Source organism: Vulpes vulpes, chromosome 1 (genome assembly GCF_048418805.1).
Source record: "Vulpes vulpes isolate BD-2025 chromosome 1, VulVul3, whole genome shotgun sequence".
Lineage (NCBI taxonomy): Eukaryota > Metazoa > Chordata > Mammalia > Carnivora > Canidae > Vulpes > Vulpes vulpes.
In genome coordinates this window covers 64144914-64162147 of record NC_132780.1, presented here as the reverse complement: position 1 = coordinate 64162147, position 17234 = coordinate 64144914, and the positions used below count along the sequence as shown (strand labels likewise).

At 38.5% G+C, this 17234-nt stretch overlaps 1 protein-coding gene across 4 annotated transcripts in view; it reads right to left on the bottom strand.

The window, feature by feature from the left end:
* ROS1 (ROS proto-oncogene 1, receptor tyrosine kinase) overlaps positions 1–17234 on the bottom strand; it is a 120536-nt gene that overhangs the window by 32262 nt on the left and 71040 nt on the right. For all 4 annotated transcript variants that reach the window (XR_012002881.1, XM_072765453.1, XM_072765467.1 and 1 more), the window contains exons 28-36: positions 16940–17116; positions 14710–14915; positions 12699–12843; positions 11702–11934; positions 11437–11613; positions 7447–7615; positions 6612–6729; positions 3562–3752; positions 1799–1882 (exon numbers count right to left, since the gene is read on the bottom strand). Coding sequence is in view for 3 of the 4 variants with exons in the window: in XM_072765453.1 (XP_072621554.1) it covers positions 1799–1882; positions 3562–3752; positions 6612–6729; positions 7447–7615; positions 11437–11613; positions 11702–11934; positions 12699–12843; positions 14710–14915; positions 16940–17116 (1500 nt within the window). In the remaining variant the exon portion in view is untranslated. The remainder of the gene's footprint in view (positions 1–1798; positions 1883–3561; positions 3753–6611; positions 6730–7446; positions 7616–11436; positions 11614–11701; positions 11935–12698; positions 12844–14709; positions 14916–16939; positions 17117–17234) is intronic.

Sequence of the window (17234 nt, the reverse complement as noted above, 5' to 3'; positions counted from 1 at the left end):
AACCACATGCTCTACTACTATAAGAAAAGAACCAAATTAGCTTAGCTGTACCAAAAAATTCATAAGTTCCAAATAGAATAAAGACCTTTAGATCCTGAGAAAGCCAGATATCCATAGGATGTCTTGAAAGCACAATAGGTTGTCTGAAATTATCTCATGCTCATCCACTAGAATTATGGGTTTAAACAATGGTGATGTACAAGTAGGCAAGCAAAGGTCAGATGAAAGATTCTTCATGTAATACTCCTTCGCAGTAGGAAAGCAGACAAGCGGTCAAGCCTATATGCCAACTGCCAAATATACTCCAGTCATACGCGTAATTCTGGAGGGGGCTGGCTTAGTGGTACAAGCATCAGCTGTGCAATACTTAGACTCCCTGGAACCACAGGTTAAGATCCTGGCAGGGTCAGCTGAAATTTTTAGCTTTCTGAGTTAGCTAAAGGAGTTCCATATATTATCTGGGTGGAATCTGTGAAAAGAAATCTTAATTCAAGTTTCAGTGTGCTCTCTGATGGTTTACAACTCCAATAAGTTTGGGGAAAGAATAAAGATTTAGACCACTCAGTCTGTTACTGGCTTTCTTTATCCTGAGAGAGTTTAGCTTTATGGTTGTAACTTTTCCTGAAGCTTTCCCTTCTAACATTCCCTTATAAGATGAAAAAACAAGCCATAATTGCCTGAATATGTACTTGAGTATCCTTTTCTGCTAAGTATCATGTCTTTCTTATAATGCTTCAGTATGTCAGGGACCCATAAAATTAATATGTGATAGGGTGACCATATATCTTATAATCCAAACCAGGACATTTTGGGCACTGAAAGTCCTATTAATGTTTACGCTGAAACAAGAGGAATGAATGAACTAAGATGTACATTCACCAAAATAACTCTATAGGCCCAATATTTGGCCCCAATATTTCTGGGATTGTTACTGTATTCTCTCATCATTAGAATGGATCTAAAAGAAAAAGACTTCTAAGACTAGCACATTGGTATAAAATAAATACTGGGAGATAGCTATCTTTCCAGCTACCTAACAAAAACTTCTGCTTTCCTGGACATTTATAAATAAGCAGGGATTTGAAATAATCAAGGCAGATATCTGAACGCAAGAGTGAACCCTCAAAGCCAGATGGGTCACCTGCAAAAGAGGAGCTGCTCCTTCCAATCCAGTCTGTCTGCCTGCCTGGAGACCCAAACTATCCAACTAAGGGCTGTCACTGGTCTATTAATCCTTTTTTTTAACCTCCAGAGTTATTTTTCTTTTATTCATTTAAAACCATAAGCCACAAAGCACTAGCTATGTGGCCAATCCAAAATAAATAGTGTTTTAAAGAAAGCTGAAAATTGGGACAACTGGGTGGCTCAGTGGTTGAGCCCCTGCCTTTGGCCCAGGGTGTGATCCTGGAGTCCCAGGATCAAGTCCCACATCGGGCTCCCTGCATGGAGCCTGCTTCTCCCTCTGCCTGTGTCTCTGCCCCCCTCTCTCTCTCTCTGTGTCTCTCACAAATAAATAAATAAAATCTTTTTTTAAAAAAACTAAAAATCAATGCCCTTATAATCAGTTTTATCTAAAGTACAACATGAAGTGTAAATGCAGACATATTTTCTGTAAAATTGTTACCCCAAGATCAGAAAACAATTCACAGAAGTTAGTGCTTATGAAAGTATAGCCAAAGGTAACTGTGAAATTTATGAATTTATTTCATGTGGGAGGTTGAACACACTAGGTGATAAATCAACTAATATGATGGAGCAAACAGGTTGCTACCTGCATTTTTAGATCTAGTATACTTACCAAAGACCAGTGGGACTGTAACAACCAGAAATATTCCAATTATGATAGTAAGTATAAAGCTTGTTTCTGGTATCCAAAAAACATCTAATAAAATAAATTTAAAAAGTTAATTTGCAGAATAAAGCAGGTAGATACAGAGCTTTGCCAGATATGCTTGAACTAGCTGCTACTAGATTTTTGCAAGCCAGTTGTTGAACCACTGCTAGTTTGAGATCATCCATAGCAAGAGTGTTCAACACCATAGGAAATCAAAGTCAAGGTTTGGTTTGGTTTGGTTTTCCAAAGACCTGGCTTACCAATACACCATTGTGATAAACCTACCCAGTCTTCTACTTTAAAATAGCTAAAGAAACATGTATAATCTTTTTAATGAATTTGGAACAAAGAAGTCTCAGTCTTCATATAATATATACTCAGGATTGTTATTTCTTCTATAATATCTTGATATACATTCAATTCTATGGGCATTAAATTGAGGAATATAAACAGGGAAACCTGGTACCTTCTCTTGGGTGGTTTCAGTTGAGGAGGAGATGCATATACGGGACAGAGTTGGGCAAACCTGGCCACAATCTGATTCCTAGCGCCCATGAGCTAAAAATGATTTTTAACTTTTTAAAGTATTATTTGAAGATGAAGAAGAAGCAGCAGCTACAAACATCAGATGTAGTCTGCAAAACCTAAAATATTAAATATTTTAGATATTCTTCAGAAAAAAATTGCTGAGCTTTTATACAGATAACTATAAAACAAATAAGAATGATGCAAATATTATATAGAATAATACAGGCTCTGTGTATATAGAATGCAATAATCTATCTTGCCTAAGGAGCATCAGTTGAGCATCATCTTTGGGCTCATTTAAGTTAGGCTTTGAAGGTTAAGAAGAATCTCAGTTGACAGAGAGTGAGGGAAAGGAAAACCCAATGGAAGGGTGAATGGCAGGTGGTGAGAGCCCACATTCTAGGCTGAGGGAAACCAAGGCTAATGACCTAGTGTCATAAAAAGCTCTTTACCAGTCTGATATGGCCATAGCCTGGGGATAAGTGTTAGGAACAATGAATCACAATTAGAGGACAAATCATGGAAGGCCTTAAATGCCACTCAGGAGTTTGCACTTGAGTCTGAAGACAGTGAATGAAGAGTCATTTGGGGGATTTCAGAAAGGGGTTAAGTGATCCAACTTGTGCTCCAACAAGATTAACTGTCAGCAGTGTGATTAAGTCAAGAGCACAGGTAAGAAATGATCATTTAAATTAGGAAAGCCGAAGTGGTAATAGGTAGATGAGCACTCAACAGACAGAAACTAAGATGGTAATCAACAAATCTACTCGGTGACTGAGTAGAGGGAGAAATTAAATATAGTATTGAGATTTCTAGCCCATGGGATTAGACAGATGATGTATCGTAACCTAAAATGGAAGACGTAGAAAGCATAGTTTTAGTCCTGTTGTGTAGAAGATGAGTGTTTGGGGAGCAGGAACATAAGGCTGGATCCAGATCCAGACCAGCCTGGGAAGCCCATCCAAGAGCACGGACTCGATGTGCTGGGCATTAAGGAGTAGCTGCTTATTACTGAGGAGAAAAATGACATGAGGATGCTGATGTTTTAGGAAGATCACATCAGATGAAATGAACAGTTCCAAAGTCTGGATGATAAATTACATAGTCACCCAATTTATATATTGTGTTAAGAATTCACTTCTCTTTATCTCTGGACCTTTATGTAATCAGTTAGCATATAGACAGACATGGTCACATACCTCCAGCTAATATAATATTCTCACTAATTCCACTATAGTCACCAAATCCCAGATCATTTGCAGCTACTACTCTGAACTGAAATGTTCCTTTCAGGTTTTTGGACTTCCATGTGCAAATACTACTGCAGGATCCATTAAATGCCATCTTCCACATTAAGTTCTGGTTCTGTGAATCATTTGAAATGCTCTTTCTACAAAAAAAAAGAGCAAAATGGTAAATATAGAAAATATGAGACAATATATGTTTTATTTCCAGATGCTCATCTATCATTTTAATGATGGGACTCCAGAGCATCTCCTATTGCACACTTTATCCTTGGTCTCAGTCTTCTCACACAGTTGGCTACAGAACACAGAATAATCTCGGAAAGCCATCCTGGCAATGCATGCGAGCCAGCCAACTCAGCCCATTGGGAAAATAACAAATAATCAACAGCCAAGAGAAAGCTAAAGAGGCTTTTCCTCCTATTAGAATGTGTAAGCTTCCTTCAGAATTTCAAACACATAATCAATTAGTCCACAGTTTCTAACTTGCAATTTTTTATTCTTTCTTAATTCTTAGTCTTTTATGCCATTTGTAGCTTAGGCATTCTGCAGCTGGATAAAATAAAATATAGGACATAAAATTGATAAGGAAGGTATAATTAGACTACCAAAATTATCATTATACCTGAGACTTCAAAGTGTGTTGCTTCTATTTGTATTGGCCTACACTCCACCTCAAGTCAACCCACATTACTCTTTATATGAAACACGTAAAGAGCATAAGAGCAGGCCTCAAAATGTAAATGTATGTAAATGCAATGGCTTTTAACAGAATCATAGGCTGAAGGCAAGCTCGAGACCTTCCAATTATGTCCTCTCTGTCAATGAAGAAATTTTCAAGTCTGTGGCTTTTCAGACAGCAACAGTTTTAGGACTTGGTGCCAACCCACAGTAAGCTGAGGGATAGCTAGTTCTGCTCCTACAGACTGAGTAGTCATCCTGAAAGGGATGGGAAGGCTAAGCCTTTGAGCGACAGGGAATGAGCAAGAACATCAGGAGGCTTGGGCAGCAGAGTTGGTCACAACTGTTAGCAGTAGCTAAGTGTCCTAGACTCTTTATACAGTGTCTTTACACATTTTGTGAAGTCTTGTGTTAGGCATTGGCAATTTCATTGTTCAACACAAACAACTCTGATCTAAAAGGAGACACTTAAAATTTATAAGATGGCTCTTCACAGTTATTGGCCACTGAGGAAGACAAGAATTCTGACACTGGCTGAGCATCTTCTATTTATAACACACCATACTGGTGCTTTTCATTTTGTTTCATTTCCTTGAGTTTTCACAACACCCAAAAGAGCACATGCCATCATCCTAACTGACAGATGAGAAAACTTAAATTCAAAAAAGGAACACATGGTACTGGGTTGAGTAATGTTCCCCCAAAACTCATGCCTACCCAGACTTGGTGAATGTGACCTTGTTTGGAAAGATGGTCTTTTTAGACATTAGTTAAGATGAGGTCATTCTGGATTAGGGTAGGCTTAAATCCGGTGACCAGTGCCTTCTTATGGAGAGAAAAATTTAAGCACAGATATATACATAGAACACCAGGTGATAATAGAGCCAAAGACTGAAGTGATGCATCTCCAAGGAATACCAAGGATGTTGGAGAGTCTGGATACCAGAGGCTAAGAAGAGGCAAGGAAGGTTTCTTCCTGAGAACCTTCAGAAGGAGCGTGGTCCTACTGATACCTTGATTTCAGACTGTGAGAGAATAAATCTCCGTTGTTTTGAGCCACCTAGCTGGTGGTACTTTCTCAGAGCAGTCTTAGAACACTAACATAATCTGTTCAGTTCCCAAGTTCACACACTTTTCACTATCGCTACCACTGAAGCATGAGCAAGTACCCGGCTATCCTAGTGTCCTGACTGAAGAAGTGACTTTGAGATTCTGAAGGTCCAGCAATTCATTCCACTATCCCATCAACCCTGCCCTGAGAGTTAGGGACTTGGGGCAAGAAAATGCAGAGAATTTTTGGAGCTATGCACTCAAGGTATCACTGCAGGGAACACAGTAAAGGGGTCCTAGCAAGACTGTGGTGTGGGCTGGCTGGTGAAGGGAATTACAGTCACAGGCCACCAAGGCAGCTCTGCAGATTAGAATGTATTTGACTCTGCAAGAAAAACAGTAATAGGAATTTCAAGGAGGTTTCAGTTAGAAATATGGCCAATGTAATTCTCTACCATGCACAGGAAAAAAATTAAGGTTATGAGAATACCAGAGCAAGATGAAACAAAAATAGATCTAAAGCTCAAGTTGCCAGGACTATAATTATGGAAGTGACTTTTGTCCTTGGAGCTTCTTAGAAGATAGCTTCATAGACCCGTGGAGGGAGTGTCTGTGGAATTTGGAATTCTCCCTTCAAGTTGGCATGAAATCAGTTCATCTGAGCCAGTTCCCATTTACAGAGCTCCCCATACTGGCCGGTTCTGAGGTTGCATTTGTTCATCAGCTGCATGGTTTTCACTGAAGGCACATTTTCCAACCCTTGAGAGCACCGTGAACTGTACTCTTCACAACAGATAAGAATCCTGCGTGACCTACACAGTTCAGGCCATTTCGTTTGGCCTTGACCTGGTTTTACATTCTGAAAAATACCTAGTTCAGGGCCAGCTCTCACTAGACATTATTCATCTTGCTAAAACAAATTATCACCAGAAATTTACATGCATACCATCATCTGACATCAAACATCAGCTCAGCTTCTTGAACGGAATAGATATTAAATAAATATTAGTTGCATCTGCCAACGATTAGATTATTTCCATAAAGTTCTGACAAGTGGCTGCAGATTTCCAAGAACAATGATATGATCTGCTTTACTACTGGAGCGCTAGGGCTAGAAATTTCACAGAGAACATAATGGTGCACACAGGGTCCTTAAACTAAAGATCTTTCATATTTATTATAAATACATGTTAATAAATATAGTTAACTTTGATCTAATAATACAACTAACTGCTTAGCTCTTTGTAGCTTCCAAAGCACTTTTGCAGACATACCTGACCTCAAGGATATAGTACAGAAGCCGGCTTCCGTTATCTTCAGCTTTTCCCCACTGTATTGAATCTTTGCTTCCTTCTAACACCTCTGGAATGCCTGGTTGACTTGGGACTCCAGCTTTGGAAACATAAAAAGTACTGACTAATATGTCAGAAGTACAAAATATTCTGCTAACCATCTTTCTATAGAATACATCTCCGAAAAGGAAAGCCAAGTGCATGAAAGATATATTCAGAAATATTCTCATATGAGTGTATATTTTTTAAATGAGTATCTGAGGTTTTTGTTAGTGATGGATTAGTAATGGGAATAACAATATATCTTAGCTCACCACAAAGCAAGTGATGCAAAGAAAACTACTGTAAATTTTGGAACATTTTCCACTTGATTCTTACAAGGATCAACTTATAGGGATCACAAATTAGCTTTCTTTTCTGGATTTTTTTTTATTTTTAGCATCTGGAATATAGTAATCAATGAGTAAATAGTATTGAACACTCAGTTCTTTTCAGTTTCTTCGCTCAAGCTCTAGAAATAGTAATTTACATATTTTTTAAGATTTTATTTTTTTCTATCTATTCATGAAAGACAGAGAGAGAGAGAGAGAGGTAGAGGCATAGGCAGAGGGAGATGAGAGACTCGATCCCAGGACTCCGGGATCATGAGTGTGGTGATCATGACCTGAGCCAAAGGCAGATGCTCAATCACTGAGCCACACAGGTGCCCCTTAATTTACATCTTTTAAAACAAAGGCTAACCTCTAGGATTGCTGAAATAAGAGAAGCATTAAGAGACTTACAGGATTTTTTGAGGACTAAGGATATTAGTACTCACCTTTTGTCTTAAAACTTTCTGGAAGTGAGGTGCTATTTTCTCCTGTCTCGTAAACCACCACCACGTGGACATTATAGGCCGTGTAAGGCTGTAGATCTGTGATGTTACAGACATAAGTCGAGCCTTGGAAGCATGAAGCGTTGACACTGAAAAATTCATTGTACTTCCACTGGAAAAAGAAGTCTCAAGTAACATTTTTGTTTCTTTAAGAAAACCTTCTGAAACATAGAAAGTCACAAAACTATGGGAGGCAATTAAAAACTTAAATAAAAGGTGTTTTCTTTAAAAAAAAAAGTTTCTTTAGAATGTTTGATCCCAAACATTGCCACCACTGACAACCATTTTATGCTTTTGTGTGTGTGTGAAGCTATAACTGACTTGAATAATGGCTCTTAGGATAGGTCCAAGGTGGGACATGAACCCCTTATCATTAGGGAAGATTCAGAGCTCGGGTTATTGTTATCCCTAATACAGACACCAACCTTAGGTGAGGATCCATGACGGATCAAAACAATGATATTTTAAATTACGTGGATTTGCTAATTTCAAAATAATAATATTTTTACACATTTTTATGCTTTCAAGAGGTCAACAGTGACTTATAAATTAAAACATTTCTCTTTTCCTACCCAAACTCTTTTCAGACATCTAACGAGCATTCCTTAGTTTTAGACATCCAAAGCCTCGTTCCCTAAAAGAGGGAAATTTTTGAGCATCACTCAGCCACTAAGTAGCAAGGTTAGAAGTTAAATATAGGAAATCTTACTTTCATTCCACTGTAGATTGTGGGTCTCTATCTATAGCTATCTTACACTTTCTTTGTGCATGGCTTTTTTTTTTAAAAAAAAATGTGTATTTGGACCCTTAATATCTTATTTGAAAATGGTGATTTTTTTCAATATGCAAATAGGGAAAGACAGATGATGTGGCATTTTGTCAAGAGTTCATAGTGTATTTTCTCCAGTAGAGTTTCCTAAGAAGGTCAGTTTCCATAAATAAACCTTACTTTACATCTCGTTTTTCATTCAGCGCTCATAAGGTCACATCGTTTCATTGGATGGACACTTTATATTAGTTTTCTATTCAATTAGGAATGATTCCGATAGCACCTTCAGGAAGTAGATCCCCTTGTTATTAGAGAAAAGAAGAAAAGAGAGAAAGAAAGAAGAAAGAAAGAAAGAAAGAAAGAAAGAAAGAAAGAAGAAAAAAAGAAAGAAAGAAAGAAAGAAAGAAAGAAAAAAGAAAGAAGAAAGAAAGAAAGAAAGAAAGAAAGAAGAAAAAAAGAAAGAAAGAAAGAAAGAAAGAAAGAAAGAAAGAAAGAAAAAAGAAAGAAGAAAGAAAGAAAGAAAGAAAGAAAGAAAGAAAGAAAGGAAGGAAGGAAGGAAGGAAGGAAGGAAGGAAGGAAGAAAGGAAGGAAGGAAGAAAGAAAGAAAGGAGGGAGATGGAAGGAATGGAAAAAATACAGAAATGCTGATGTCTGGGCCATTACCTGCTAAATTCATAAATGTATCAATTCCACTGCAACATACAGACTAAAGAAACAGATGCAATAGGTCTATGTTATTTTCTCTGAACTACAGGAAAGAGAGAGACAGAAAGAGAGAAATATTGATTTCTAGCTCAAAAATTTTAGCCCTTTGAGGTCTTGCTTCCTTAATAATCTGCTATAAAAACTTCCTTCAGTGAGTAGTCTAGATGGCCCAACATTCCATACCATCCAGAAATTTATCAAAGCTCCTTGGAAGGTCAGACGTTTGACCAAGGGTCCTGCTGGAAAACTGTAGAGTACTGGCCTCACCACAGCAATGAATGTTCTGGGCAGACCACCAACTTGGAGAGATGCCATGGCTACCCCAGTAAATCACAAGGGAATCAGGACCTTCCATTTGTCAGAGGCCAAAAAGTGCAGGGGTGATTTTCAATACCACAGAGGGATTTTCAAATTCTTTGGGCAGGGGTGTGGAAGAAGTGGTGCAGACTATCATGTCTCAGAGACCAGAACTTCAGAAATGTTTGGTTCTGGTAGCAATTTTCCTGGACAGTTGAGAAAAACTCAATTTTCATGGACTTCCTTGAAAATAATTTACCGAAGTGAAACTACTTGCTTCTCCTCAATCTTAAATGAAATAGGTTCTCCTTCTATATGCTGTTGTGATTTAAAAAAATTTTTAATCTGTGGAATTTAAGACCTAGATAGAAATTTAGCTTGTGCTCTAATTTCTTCATTTTCCATATATGGAAATTCTGACAAAAAAAGATGCCAACTGGAACTTACCCTATTCTCCTTCTTACCTGAAAAGGATGTTTAAAAATCATTAATAAAAAAGACACATATTCACCCTTCTCACTCACCCCTCAGGGTTTCAGCACAGAGTTAGGATCCTTCCTAGCATTCCTATCATTGTGAGGTCGGTTCAAGTTACTCAAAAGATACAGAATTTTCTGACTAGACATACTCATCGGCCCTCTCAGAACACAGCCTTCTACTCTGCTTATCAGTTAGTGCTTGTACATGGTCACACGTGTGAATATTACCATATCCTACATCCTCAGCTTCATGATTTTTCTAAGTGGGATATCTGGAACCTGTTTGCAGCAATTGTAGAGGAAGTTTTTAAACAAAACACATTGCATGAAAGTCACAAGGACTGAACTCACCATCCCAGTCTGCTGTCCTTGTCCCAAACTTTGAGGAGTGGGGTGGGTGCCTTAGTGACTCATATTCCTTCCATGGATAGCACCCAAGTAGGACTTCTGTAGGATGAGTCAGCCCCTAGCACTCTTCCCTGCCTGGCTGGTGATATGTGACTCACTATGGCACCTGTCTGGGTCTCTGACTTCTCATTGGTAAAAGGAGGAGCTGAGAGTCACCAGCTGTGAGATCCTTCCCCATCTCATTTCTTTGACTTAGGAAATAAACTTTACACCCCCCACCTTCCCTTTAAGCTGAACTGTATTAGTCTTATTTAAATAGATGTCCCAAAAAAGGTGATCCTCCAATTCAACTGTGTTTTTATAAGATGACCAGTGTTTAAATAGGCAATAAATCATCATACACATGCTCAATGGAAAAAGTCCAACTAAACTACGGTCTTTGGCTTTATCAACTCGACATTCACTGTGGTTTCATGGTTTTCATAGATTTTATCTAAAAAGTACAAGGTCATATAAAATATCTACATAGCAAAATTTTAAAATATCCAAGAGAGCAATTCCCCTTAAAAAAAAAAAAAAGGAAGGCCATGACTATACTGATTTGTTTTTGTTACAACTTAACAAAAGATTCCTAACCAATCTTTACAAATGTGGACACACAAAATATATACTACTGAAAGTGAAATGTAGCAATTATTAAAAATAATCCATTTGAAGCATCTCAATATAAAAATCAACATAGACTTTCCCCAGCAGTGAATTACATTAATTGATGCTTTAAAATTCAGGGGATGTTTTTATATTGGATAAATATTGGATAATAAATGAAGATTTTTGGACAAGGAACCTTCTAAAATTTATAACCCAAGATCGAACTAGTTTAGAATAAATTCATTTTATCTTTACTTCTCTCCTGTTGCTACACAGCCCTTAAATGGTTGAAAGGACATTTCTAGACAAGGTTTGGGGTGTTGTTTGTTTGCTTGTTCATTTCTTTTATTTTTTTTTTCATTGAAAACACCAAACTTATGGACTTTAAACTAGACAGCCATACTGATAATATCTAAACTAAGTAAAATATTATGAATACCAGTAAATCATAGCTTATAACCTTTTCCATGGAGCCTTTTAAGAGCAAACTAATCTTTCTGGAAATTCTTTTCATCAGAAATGAGTCTAGACAGCTTCTGTATACAGCAAACCTAAATCAATGAATGATGTCAAATATATTGTTGATTTATACAAGAGAATACTCTAGAGATATGAGGAAGGCCTTCTAATTTATCCCATAACACAAAACAGAGATTTGTATTAAAAGTGAATGGTGAGATCTACCTTCTGGAGTTCAAACCAAAATCTGATGAGGTTAACATCAGATGGAGCCGTCCAGTCTAATTGCACACTAGTGTTCTCTGGGACCAAGGCATAGGGTTTCTCTGGAGTGTCAAACATTTTGACAGTGACAGGGTGACTCTCGGCACACCACATTTCCTCAGCGTGGCAGGCCAGAACCTTTTCGTAAAAAAAGAACACTTGCTTAACCTTTTCAGAACCTTGCACTTGAGAATGGCAATAAAGGTGCCCAAGATGCTCACTGTACCTTGAACACATACAGTTTTCCACCGGACAGTCTAGTCACTAGGAGAGCGAGTCTTCCATCTGGATAGTCACGTTGTCTTAGAGGAGTCTCTGGAACCAGGGCCAGATGTGAGATTGCCAACTGATAGCGAACTGACTCTCTAGGTCCATTTGGCTTGTGAGATTCTCTCCAGGAGATAAGGACGCTCGTGTCTGACTGTACAGTCGTGTTAATGAGCCTGACTGCCTCTGGCACTGAAATAAATAGCAATGCATGATAAGGGACGTTGCATCAGCCCTAAAAGATGGAAGAAGGGACAGGGATTGAGGAATAATTGTATCACAGGAGCAGAACAAATGACAGATGTTCTGAAGGAAAACCAGTCTCTCAGGTACTAGGCAACATATAAAGTTAGCAGGCTGCCTGAAAGGCTCCTGCTTATTTTTGCCTACTGACTAAATCATTCTCTGACTCCAGCTCAATGATCTGGCCAATGAGGATGAACACATCGATTCAGATTCCTTTGGGGAATGTCATCAGAGACATCCGAAAGAAATGGCATCACCTCAAAATAGTCACCACCACTTAGAACAACCTTTTTAGATTGTGGATCCATTTTCTTTCAGGCAATGATGCTATTACCTTAAATCTCAGTGGCCTCAATAAAACTCACACAGAAAAGGCTTAATCCTTCATTGCCATGTGGACAGAGCCTGTAAATATGTGGGGAGAGGGAGACCCTCTGTGGTGAGACCAGAGAATGTGTTTCTTGGTCAAATAGTATTGATACTGATATTTCATCATCTAGTTGCTTTTCGTTCTGATGGAATATTATTCATCTTCTGTCGCTAGAACACATATCAGGTCAGCTGAGTATTTTCAACAATACATTTTTCTTATGAAGCTTGAAAAGCTCACATAATAAAGATTACTTAGCACCCAAATTAAAAAAAAACAAAACAAATATAGATAGATCAATAAAATGCCTCTAGAACCTGGCCCCGGACCCATAACTCACCTCCACTTTTAGTTTTTCCCCAAATCTCTTTTCCCAGAGGTAACTGTTCCATGGGGTCTGAATAATAATTCTTTACAGCTGTCTGTATCACGTATGTTGAAAATGGCTGTAAACCGTCTATAAGGACTATCCTCCCCTGAAACTCCTGTAATTAATTTTTAAAAATCAGTATGCAACTCTTACTTTTTTGTACAAATGAGGAGAAATTGTTTAACCAAAGAAAAAAAGTAATTAAAGTATTTAAGTATATTATTATTAAATTGATATTAAAATATATAATAATAAAATATGCACTTATTGTATCATTATAATATTAATTTATTTTTGATATTGGATCATGAGAATGATCATGTTCATGGCCCTAACCTGCCCAGACCTGAGTTGCTTAAAACTTTCAAAATAAATACCAAATGATTGGCAGCCCTTTGTCAATTATGTGATATGCTCATTTCACATATGAAGCTAAGTTCTCAGAAGAGGATACTATTTCACTTATGTTGCATAAAACATTCAACAAGATGGTCCGGTAAAGATGTGACACATAAGTGAATATGATGAAAGATGAAGCTGCATTATCTCATCATTCTCAGAGGTAACATTTAAGAAAGTAAAAATACTTTCCTTAGACCAACAGTTCTCAACTTGTACTTTGAAATCATCTGGAACGTTTAAAAAAAAACACTTGTGCCTGGGTCCCACCTCCAGAGATTCTCAGACTACTGAGGTGAAGTGTGGGTCCAAAGATTTTTTTGGGGGGCCCAAAGATTTTTAAAACTCCAAAGTGCAGTCAGGTTAGAGAACCATTGCCCTGGACCCTTATTAATCAGTGTTAAGACAGTAGGATTGACTAGCTTAGCTGCAGTCACAGAAATATCCAGTGCCAGCAGCCCAATCTTGATCAGCTAAATGACTCAAGCTGTCTTCTGAAACATTGAAATGTGTAACGAAAGGTCAAAATAGACAAAATAAAGGAAGTAACAGGGTGACAGGCACTGAAGGGGGCACTTGACGGGATGAGCACTGGGTGTTATTCTGTATGTTGGTAAATTGAACACCAATAAAAAATAAATTTATTATTAAAAAAAGAAAAAAATAAAGGAAGTAACAAGAATAATGTGTCCTTTCTGGAAAAGTATGTAGTGCTTAACTTCCAATAGGTGATGGTTAGTTTCACCTTTTGATTTGGTTAAATAACAAGCACAGAGCAAAACATTGGATACATATGACTCCATCACAAGGACAACGGAAATGCCAATGCCAATGAGGGAAGGAATTGTGACAATTAATGCAACATTCAAGAACTATCCAGTGAGGGCCATCTGGGTGGCTCAGTGGCTAAGTATCTGCCTTTGGCTCGGGTTGTGATCCCCGGATCCAGGGATTGAGTCCCACGTTGGGCTCCCTGCATGGAGCCTGCTTCTCCCTCTGCCTGTGTCTCTGCCTCTCTCTTTCTCTCTTTGTATCTCTCATGAGTAAATAAATAAAATCTTTTTTTAAAAAAGAAAACCTGTCTCTATCACTTTCTGGGGATAATTAGATAGTCAGGGAGGTCAACAAACCCAGTTCTTCCAGGACACTCAGGAAACTGTCACTGTGGCAAGCCACCACTGATCAGAGTTAATATACTTCCTTGAGCCTTCTTTCCCAGACAAGACTAGAACACCATTCGCTTTGATGAATCAGCTGTGAAAGTTTGCAGAGTAGCATATTTCAGAATATAATATAGAAAATATTGTGACAATTTTTAAAGTTTTTATTTATTTATTTGAGAGAGAGAAGGAGAGCAAACGGGAGTGAGAGAGCACCAGCAGGGAGAGAAGGAGAGGGAGAAGGAGGCTCCCCGCTGAGCAGGGATACCAATGTGAGGCTGGATCCCAAGACCCTGGGATGGTGACCTGAGGCTAAGGCAGACACTTAACCGACTGAGCCACCCTGGTGCCCCCAAATGAGAATTTTATATCAGAAATAGATATCTTGTGAGAAGACAAAGACCATCCAGCTCCAATCTTACCAGCATTTTGAATTTCAGCTCAGAGCTGGTTTTCCAGCCATTAACTTCTTTGTAATAAACCAGGTATGTTGGAGTGGGAGGGGTGATGCCATTGAGCCACGTGAGATTTGTCCTGGCAGGTGGTAATCTGATTGTGAGGCTGGTGTTAGTGGTGTTAAGTAGAGTTGGCTCTGCTGTATCTGAAGCTAGACACAGTAATGCTTTATCTAAAATAACAAGAAAAGATTAAAAATATACACATATATGTATCAAAGAGGAAGAGCAGATTTATTTAACATGAAGAATAACAACATCTTTTTTTATTTAGCTGGCAAGACAAGATTTACTGACGCATTGGAAATGTTGTTCAACAGAAATCTCACAGAGGAAGACATGGACATGGCCAACAAGCACATGAGGAAATGCTCCGCATCACGGGCCATCAGGGAAATACAAATCAAAACCACAATGAGATCCCACCTCACACCAATGAGAATGGAGAAAATTAACAAGGCAGGAAACCGCAAATATTGGAGAGGATGTGGAGAAAGGGGAACCCTCTTGCACTGTTGGTGGAAATGGGAACTGGTGCAGCCACTCTGGAAAACTGTGTGGAGGTTCCTCCAAGAGTTAAAAACAAATCTGCCCTACGACCCAGCAATTGCACTGCTGGGGATTTACCCCAAAGATACAGATGCAGTGAAACAGCAGGACACCTGCACCCCGATGTTCACAGCAGCAATGTCCACAATAGCCAAACTGTGGAAGGAGCCTCGGTGTCCATCGAAAGATGAATGGATAAAGAAGCTGTGGTCTATGTATACAATGGAATATTACTCAGCCATTAGAAACAGCAAATACCCACCATTTGCTTCGAGGTGGATGGACCTGGAGGGTATTATGCTGAGTGAAATAAGTCAATCGGAGAAGGACAAACATTATATGGTCTCATTCATTTGGGGAATATAAAAAATAGTGAAAGGGAATAAAGGGGAAAGGAGAAAAAAATGAGTGGGAAATATCAGAAAGGGAGACAGAACATGAGAGACTCCTAACTCTGGGAAACGAACTAGGGGTGGTGGAAGGGGAGGTGGGCGGGGGGTGGGGGTGACTGGGTGACAGGCACTGAGGGGGGCACTTGATGGGATGAGCACTGGGTGTTATTCTATATGTTGGCAAATTGAACACCAATAAAAAATAAATTTATAAAAATAAAAAAAGGAAATGTTGTTCAAGAAAGGAAGACAAGAGTTTGGTGTTTTGTTTTGTTTTGTTTTGTTTTGTTTTTCCCATTTGTTTTGAAGTCCTTAAACACCTCAGGAAAAGGGAGCAAGGTAAGTGGTCATTGGTCAAATTTTCCAGCAGGTGACGCTACAGTACACTGAATAATGTACGAAGTAGAAAAACCAAGTTGATCGCCCCCCCGCCTTTTTTTTTTACTTTGAAGAAAGTAATGACAGCATTATTTTCATATTTTTAAAATTCATCCCAATTACAAAAACTCATGCTAGCTTTAGGACTTCTATATTTAAGGATGTTCCTGTATTTGTGTATGTGTTCAATTTCGAACAGATGTCACATGGACTTATTAATCTCTTAAATTTCTCAAAGTGAAAAGTGAATTCAATAACTAGTTCTGCCATCGTGCCATACATGCATCCCTAAAAGTCACTGCATGACACAAAACCACACAATAAAATCCACAGGGTTTATGAGAAAGATAGAAGCATGACACTAAAAAACGTCACAAGTGATACATTACAACAATAAAGATAGGAACTTAATAAAAATGGTAGCACATGTACCTGTGATAAGTGATTGACATACAAAATACTACAATAAATAAAGCATTTTACTTTGAAAAAGACCTAAAATTCTATGTGGTGCTTTTTGGACAAGTGGGAAGTCTAAAATGATGTAGAGGAGAAAAAAGACAGAAAGGAGAGAAACTAAAGGAATAGAGAAAAGAATAAAGACAGAGAGGATGACAAACAAGGTAACGCATGGGCTAACGTCTACCACAGCCATGTGTACACATGGAGATATACACTTGGAGATAAATTGTGACCCCGGCCAAACAGCAATTGCAGTGCGCACCAACCCTGACAGTTTGGAGTCCCGCTGAGCATAGCCAAGGCCCTGGGGAGGCAGTGTGCAGAAGAAGACATCCCCAGACGTGTCTGACCCTAACCTGGGCCAACATGCTGCTTCAGAGTACAATCCTATTACCTGGGGAAAAAAATCCTATTACCTGGAAAAGGCTGCAGAACTGAACTGTAAGCAAGGATACGCTTACTCCTTTGGGCCTTCATCTGGGAGAGGATGGCCCCATTGCTTTTCTTGGCTTGATAGATCTCTGTGCTGTCCTTTGTGGAGGAGATCCAGTATAGAAATTCCCCATCCACAGTTAAGCTTTCAAGTGTTTTTCCTGCTCATGAAAAACATAGAATAAAGAACATAAAGAACAAAATACCTAACATGTGTTTTCTACTCTAAGCAACATGTGAAATCCTTTTTCGGTATTGTAACTGCTAAATTTTGAATCT